The sequence below is a fragment of the Chelmon rostratus genome, chromosome 14, assembly GCF_017976325.1.
Source record: "Chelmon rostratus isolate fCheRos1 chromosome 14, fCheRos1.pri, whole genome shotgun sequence".
Taxonomy (NCBI): domain Eukaryota; kingdom Metazoa; phylum Chordata; class Actinopteri; order Chaetodontiformes; family Chaetodontidae; genus Chelmon; species Chelmon rostratus.
Genome location: NC_055671.1, coordinates 820,175 through 828,459, shown reverse-complemented (window position 1 = coordinate 828,459; position 8,285 = coordinate 820,175). Strand labels below are relative to the sequence as shown.

The 8,285-nt window shown below is 40.8% G+C and overlaps 1 protein-coding gene across 1 annotated transcript; it reads left to right on the top strand.

Annotated features, from left to right (window-relative positions):
- The first annotated feature begins 362 nt into the window (after positions 1 to 362).
- ppp1r14aa (protein phosphatase 1, regulatory (inhibitor) subunit 14Aa) lies at positions 363 to 7,808 on the top strand. Its single transcript, XM_041952596.1, has 4 exons — positions 363 to 566; positions 2,822 to 2,902; positions 3,219 to 3,251; positions 6,223 to 7,808. The coding sequence occupies exons 1-4, from the start codon at positions 363 to 365 to the stop codon at positions 6,403 to 6,405; spliced, it is 501 nt and encodes a 166-aa protein (XP_041808530.1). The 3' UTR covers positions 6,406 to 7,808.
- Positions 7,809 to 8,285: the final 477 nt, after the last annotated feature.

Here is an 8,285-nt window from a genome sequence, read left to right as displayed (position 1 = left end):
GATATACGCGCCGCTCCTCTGGGGCTAATTTCTTCAAAACGACTCCAAATGCCACCAAAGTTGTCTGGGTGAGTAAATGTGCGTATTTAATGCTACAAACAAGGTCCAGGTTGTAAAAAACGAAAGTTATCCTTTAACAGCTTTACCCAAACGTGTCCATGTGTAAACGTTCAAAAGTTAAAATGTATGTCAAACCGTTACAGGCCGATTGAAGACAGGCGGTAGTTTATCAGTATTTGAACAGATAACCTGTATATAAATACTTCTGCTCCGCAGTCTGCGCCTTCGTCGCCTCCCACCGCTGCGCTGACCTCCTGTGCGTGAAAGAGAGGAGAAACCAGTCAGACCAGTCCAGACCAGAAATGGCAGCCGACCGGACCGGAACGACGCTTCAGGGACATGACGACGTCCATACATCGGATCTGGGATTGACTCCGGATCACGGCTGTAACATCCCGAAGAGGCACACCCGGGTCACCGTGAAGTACAACAGGAGGGAGCTGCAGAGGCGGCTGGACGTGGAAAAGTGGATCGACGAGAGCCTGGATCGGCTGTACTCGGGTCAGGTGGGTTAATGAATGTCTCCGAGAGCAGGAAAGAAAATGCTTCGGCTGGTCTGCATTTTGAAATTTGTTGTTTGTTGAGACTATAGCTTTTCGAAAACGACTTTGGACACTTTTTAAAGATGTAAATATGGAAAACGAGGCAGGAAATTTAACATATAAGTTGGAAGTTATGACATTCGAACAAGAATGTGATATGTGGAGAAGAGAGGTGGGGCAGACTGGTTCTCCTTACAAGGTCAAATATCCTGCAGATGTTAGGGCCACAGCTGTCCCCCTCTCACAGATCTGTATCTGGCCTGGGCCTTGCTGCCTTACATGGACAGTGTAGGACTGAGGGAAGGATGAATGATGAGAAAAAGCAAGGGGGGAAGCTTACAGAGGAGGAAAGTGCTGCTGTAGTTCCCAGGAGGAGGTAAACACTATCCATCTGGCTGCTGAGACAGCTGACAGTACGTTAGGATCTCTCATAAGGAGACTTGAGGAGAAGGGTGCAGGATTGTGTAAGCTAACTCTGTTGATTTAGAGGACAAGATAATTCAGATCACCACAGTGGCAGCTCTGAAAAGCAAGAGGACCAAACAGGGCCCAGCTTTCATAAAGAGTGCTCGCCTCAAGCCAATGGCAAGTTCACATGAAAATCATACCCAAACATTAAATTAATATTAAAGTAATATTAAAGGAGCTATCATTTTGGGTTGGTCATTTTGGACATTCTGAAAATGATTTAAATGTGACTGTTGTTGTAATATGGCTCATGATGATAACTTCTCAGATATCTTCTTGTTTAACCAAGTCACGTTACACATAAAAAGAGACCAAGCCTTATTACTTTATCACTTTTTTGGGTGTGAAGGACTAGTTTTACTGTGTACAGATGAAGCTAGTGGGCTGTAGAGTTGGAGTCCTGCATGTGTCAAGGGCCTAATTACACAGGCAGTGCAGTGCTGTGCAGTGCTGTGCTGTGGATGGGCGGGTGGGACCGTCCCTTCACTCTGCTGATACAATGGCTGTTTGTTCAAAGAGAACAAACCACTGTTACAGTATTACGTGAGCATTGTTACTAGTCAGCCCCCAGAACCTAAACAAACAAATGATAGACATGCAATGTCTGTAGGCTGAATACAAAGTCTTGAGTTTCTCCTAAAACAGAAAATTTTGTTTTTTTGAAATATTGGATAAATGTGTGAGTACTTTATCTCATCTGAGTTGGTTTCTGAGTTGGTGTGACACATGGTGCGCACATGCAGAATATCTCCTTGCACTTCATAAAATTTTCATCTTCAAGGTTCCCTGAAATTAGCTGCATGTGAAAATAATTGGGCACTAGGGATGGCAGTGTCTGTCAGTCAGTCAGTCAGTCCACCACCTTGGTCCAGACTTCTGGTGGATTGCCATGAAATTTTGTGCAAACGTGCATGGTCCCCAGAGGATAAATCCTGATAACTTTTCCTCTAGTGCCATCATTAGATTGACATGTGTGGTGCAGAATGAAATATCTTGTCAACTCTGATGGATTGCAGTTGAATTAACAGCAGTTATTATCACAAGTCAATCACAGTCAATATCACTAGAGGGTCAATTCTAGTGATGCTGGTAACCCTCTGACATTTGCTCTTGTGCCATCAGAAGGCCAGAGTTTTCAATTTTCTTGTGGAATATCTCAACACCTACAAGGTAGATTGGCACAAATGTGGTATAGATATCCATGCTGCCCAGGTGATGTATTCTACTGGCTTTAGTGAGCTGACTTTCCTTTAGTGCCGTCATGACTTTGACTTTTTTGGTGTTTATTAAAATATTTTGCTAAATATCAGATAGACTGCTGGGAAATTCGGTCTGCACATTCATGGTATTCAGAGAATCAAAATAACTTTAATCCCCAGATGTATCATCTAGCACCATCACCTGGTCAAAACAAAACATTTTGTCCAGTGCTTTGGGCTACGACCAAATACCTACATTACTAGTATGCCAATTAGCTAAACTGACATGGTGGATAATTTCTATATTATACCTGCTAAACATTAACTTGCTAGCATCGTGGGCATGTTGGCATGCTGATGTACGCCTCACAGAGCTGCTGGCATGGCTGTAGACTCTTGTAGACTTTTTTTTTTAACAATAGATCAAATGAATGTGAATCAATTAATACTGCTCCATCTGTTCCTTTTTTCAATATGAAGAATATTGTTTTTACACAGTAATAAATGTAAATTCGAGATTGAGATCATCATCTGTGTCCATGTTTACTTTAGGAAGGTGATATGCCAGAGGAGGTAAACATTGATGACTTGATTGACCTGCCTAATGATGAGGAGCGTGTCAAAAAGTTACAGGTAACATGACCAGTGTGAGCACTTATTATACTGTATCATAGTGTATAAGCGTGCTGATAATGACATTAGAAGAGGGATTCCATTGAAGAAGTTTTTTAAATTTTATACCACTTCACCTCATGATCAGAGTTTTTCCACCAAGATGGACAGATTTTGTTTGCAGAATCACTCAAATAGACATTTCTGAAAGAATTAATATCATTTTACAGCATTACTGAGATTTTTAGGTAAAATGTCATAATGTTCATGGTATTTTTAAAATTAATATATGATTATGTGGCTGGGTTGTTACAACATAATCCTCTTTTTTTAACAGGAGCTTCTTCAAAAGTGCAGTAACAACACAGAGGTATGTTTTGACTTGGAACTTACATTATGCCTGCACACACACACACACACACACACACACACACACACACACACACACACACACACACACACACACAGGTCACAAGCAGCTAAACTGATGCAGCCTTTGACACCTTGTCCCATAGTCACTCCACATGCACCAACAATAGCTCTCTGTGCTCACTTGCCTTCTCCTGAAACAATGAATCCTTCTGCACTCTAACACTGGCCTCACTGTGGCCTGGTCAGAGATTCAAATACAGGCAAAAGAGCAGGAATGCTTTCTGTATAATGTGGAGTGCCATTAAAAGGTAAAAGGTTCTGTCATTTGCAGTAACTCAGAAAGGGAAATTTGTATTTAGATACTCACTTGCTTTGCCTGTCTCAAACTGGTGAAGCCTTATTTTAACATAAACATCGGATTGTATTTTTGCTGAATGGTTAGTATGAAAAGGAGGAATATTTACACCAAGGAAACTGTTTCACATACGGTACACATAAATATGGGCATGTGAATATTGTTGTAAGAAAGACTTTCTTTCTTACCTAATGACACAGATTCGAACAGATTCAAACAAAACAGAGACAGGGGAGCTGCTATCTGACTCGTTCATTACTTGTTTGAGATTTTGACACAACCACAGCCAAGACTAGAATGAACTCTACTTCTTCTAATTAATGGCTATAAAAACAGTCCAACACTTGCTTACTGTCAGTATTTAGAAAAGAGTGCGGCTGGTTGTTTTGCCCACATCTACTTGTACTGTTGTCATAACACACCATATCTGGATACTGTGTTTCTCATCAGGCTATTGAAGCTCAGACTCAGCATTATACAGAGTAAGCAGTAGAAAAGATGAACCAATATCATGCTCAAAAACCGGTTATTGTCTGGCATGCACATTCAAATCATAGTTTGTTGACTTATTTGGCATTTTTAGTGACTTATTTTGACAGTTTTCAACTGTTACTCATGAGTTACACATATACACTCACTGGCCACTTTATTAGGTACACCTTGCTAGTACCTGGTTGGACCCCCTTTTGCCTTCAAAACTGCCTTAATCCTTCATGGCATAGATTCAACAAGGTACTGAAAACATTCCTCAGAGAGTTTGGTCCATATTGACATGATAGCATCAGGCAGTTGCTGCAGATTTGTTGGCTACACATCCATGATGACAATCTCTCGTTCCACCACATCCCAAAGGTGCCCTATTGGATTGATATCTGGTGACTGTGGGGGGCATTTGAGTACAGTGGAGTCATTGTCATGTTCAAGAAACCAATCTGAGAAGATTCGAGCTTTATGACATGGTGCGTTATCCTGCTGGAAGTAGCCATCAGAAGATGGGTACACTGTGGTCATGTCCATCGACATGGATGTTGGGTCACCAACAATACCTATCTATCAGGTAGGCTGTGGCATTGAAACGATGCTCAATTGGTACTAAGGGGCCCAAAGTGTGCCAAGAAAATATCCCCCACACCATTACACCACCACCACCAGCCTGAACCGTTGATACAAGGCAGGATGGATCCATGCTTTCATGTTGTTGACGCCAAATTCTGACCCTACCATCTGACTGTCGCAGCAGAAATGGAGACTCATCAGACCAGGCAACGTTTTTCTTCTATCTTCTATTGTCCAATTTTGGTGAGTCTGTGCGAATTGTAGCCTCAGTTTCCTGTTCTTAGCTGACAGGAGAGGCACGCGGTGTGGTCTTCTGCTGCTGTAGCCCATTTGCCTCAAGGTTCGACGTGTTCTGCGTTCAGAGATGCTCTTCTGCAATCCTCGGTTGTAACGAGTGGTTATTTGAGTTACTGTTGCCTTTCTATCAGCTCGAACCAGTCTGGCCATTCTCCTCTGACCTCTGGCATCCACAAGGCATTTTCGCCCACAGAACTGCCACTCGCTAGATATTTTCTCTTTTTCGGACCATTCTCTGTAAACCCTAGAGATGGTTGTGCGTGAAAATCCCAGTAGATCAGACCAGCCCGTGGCACCAACAACCATGCCACATTCAAAGTCACTTAAATCACCTTTCTTCCCCATTCTGATGCTCGGTTTGAACTGCAGCAGATCGTTTTAACCATGTCTACATGCCTAAATGCATTGAGTTGCTGCCATGTGATTGGCTGATTAGAAATTTGTGTTAACGAGCAGTTGGACAGGTGTACCTAATTAAGTGGCCGGTGAGACCATGACACAAAACGATTGACAGAGTCAGAAATCCCTCCGCGGTGGCCTTTGGGCCACCCTTGCAGGACTTCTCCAAGGTCTTTTTCCATCTATGGACATAAGAACACTGAACAAAAAGGGGGTGGAAAATGACTAAGTGCTAAATTTATTTCCCACTATTTTTGCTGCTTCACATGTAATTGCTGTTTGTTTAATGCTCTGATAAGGACTGTATGGATATTGTTTCAGTCATCTAACCTTGGTCTTAGAACAAAATGAGAATGCTAGAATGCTTATCCAGCTGATTTTTTATTGAAACAGTGGTTTTATTAACAGCCTAGACTGACAAGAGGCTTCCTGTCAGTGACCAGTGATTATGATGTTTCCATATAAGTGGCTCTCTGTTGTAACAGGATGCTTTCCTTTCATTAATTGCCCATAATTTGTGTTAAAATGTACTTTACAGTAGATGTGTATTATTTCAGCTAAACATCTTTCAAATATGCCCCCATTTTTCAAGTACCCTCCAGTTTGGTCAGTCACCTCTCACAAACTGGCAGTCTACACTGTTTAACCATACTTATGATTGATTACACCAGTTGCATATTTCAAAGTGCTCCTAGGTGAAAAAGTAGTGTACTTTAGTTTATTAGAAATAAAATCTAAGTAAAAACTTGAAGGTGACAAAAAGGTCCTGCAAATAGGAAGGCAAGTGCTGTAATCAGTGTAAAATTCCATTTCATCTCTGCTCAGTGTGACTCTGGTCTCTGGTTGCTGTGCTCCTCCTCAGACCTTCATCAGAGAGCTGGTGACAAAGCTGGAGGGAGTTCACAAGCAGGAAGAGTTGCAGAGTGAAGGCATTGAGCATCCGGTCATCTGCCACAGCCACTACCGCCATGAACCGTACCATTTTAACAACCCGCACCAACACCACCACTTTCACCACACCCAAAGCCAAAACCCGACCCTCTGACAACCCAGACACACGCTCACACACACTGTCATGACATAAAAACAAAAATCTCTAGGAAGAAAAAAATCTTCTCTAAAATTTGCCAGCCTTTTCACAGAAATTTAGATGAGTAGATTGATGCCACTCTTGTGTTTGTACACAACACATGAACCTACAGCCATGGGGCAATTTACCTAGCTTAGCACAAAGACTGGAAACACTGGAAAACAGCTATTCTGGTTCTGTCCAAGTGCAACAAAATCCACCTACCAGCAGCTCGAAAGCTCACTAATTAACACATTATATCTTGTGGGCTTGTTAAAACAAGACTCCAGGAAGTCACTGCAACTAGCCCAAAAATAGGCTGTTACATAGCCGGCCATAAAACCACAATATGTCATTTTTACACTTTAGTTTTTTTAATGATTCAACAAGCAGGATGTAAACAAGAGGTGTTAATTAGAGAGCTTTAGAAGTGGTGGTTGGCAGATTTTATTACTTGCATATAGTTAGGCTAGCTGCTTCTTCCTGCTCACAGTCTTTACACAAAGCTAAGCTAATGGCTGTTTGCAGTAGCCTTATATTTAACAGACACATATGAGCGTGGTTTCAATTAGAAAAGCGTATTTCCCCAAATCAAACTTTAACCACTTAAAGCAACAGATCAAATTGGACGATAATTGGCCAAGACATGAAATAGAAATATATTTTGAACTCAAAAGCTTATCGAAGAGCAAGGGTTTCACTGTCAAGATCCCATTTAGCACAATTAGTAATTACATAGGAAGAAATACATCATATAAATATCATTTTTTCCTCTCACAGTAAGCCTGTCCCTTAGAGACCTTTAATTTGCAGCATCAAAACACGTGACTAGTACTTTTACTTGACTGGAAAAATGTGTCACTACCTTGCTCTTACAATTATTATTATTACTCTCCATGTACACATAGTTGGATGCAACAGTTTCTGGCACTATTTGAAGTATCTGATGAAAGTAGAAGGAGTAGAAAGGTGAATTTTACACATCACAATCTTTTTTCAGTTCAAGATTGAACTGTACTGTGACACAGTTACAGTACGTTCGCCCTTCCACTGACTGCATCAGCATTTTACCTGCACCACTTTCTAATAACACTGCTAGATTAGATGCACTTATTTAACATCTGTTAAATTATAAAGGTCATGAATGTTATTTATTGTCAAGTTTACAGGAAATGGAAATACATTGATCCAACATAGCAATATAATGTAACCCAGGAAATAATCTTGTTGCTTTGCTTACACACTGTAGCTTTTTAAATAGTTCACTGTCATTCATCCCATCTGTTTTTGAGATGTATAGCTACAGTTTAATTTTTGGTTCTGCAAAGAGATACCAGTCCTTTGCAACAATTGCCAATAAAACCATTTCTTTCACTATGGTCTGTATTATGCTTTAGCATGTAATGTTTTTCCAGGCCAGGAGGGACTTCCAATATCTGAACAGTCTGAAATACTAGTTTATTAGGTACTCCTGTACAAGTACGTAATATAATAGTCATCTAATATAATAGTTCAGTCATTGTAGCGTTAGCTCTTTGTTTTATTGACACTTAGCATTCCTGTGGCTGTTGTTAGTAATGTTGTATGTAATGCAATGTATCATACTGACAGGTCTTATCAATATTGTTCTGTATTTTAAAACTGTGAAACATGGGTCATGTCTCCTCTCCATGTTACAGTACATAATCACACCAATAATGAATCACCCCTCATACACAGTGCCCACTTCTAATGGAAGAAGTGGTCTTAAGAATGGTCCTAAGCTTCGAGTCAATAAATTCTATTGAAAGCTAGTTGCTTTTAGCTTCTTGATGTAGAGCGTGTAACTGTGTCTTTTCAGTGCTGTCTACAGTGCA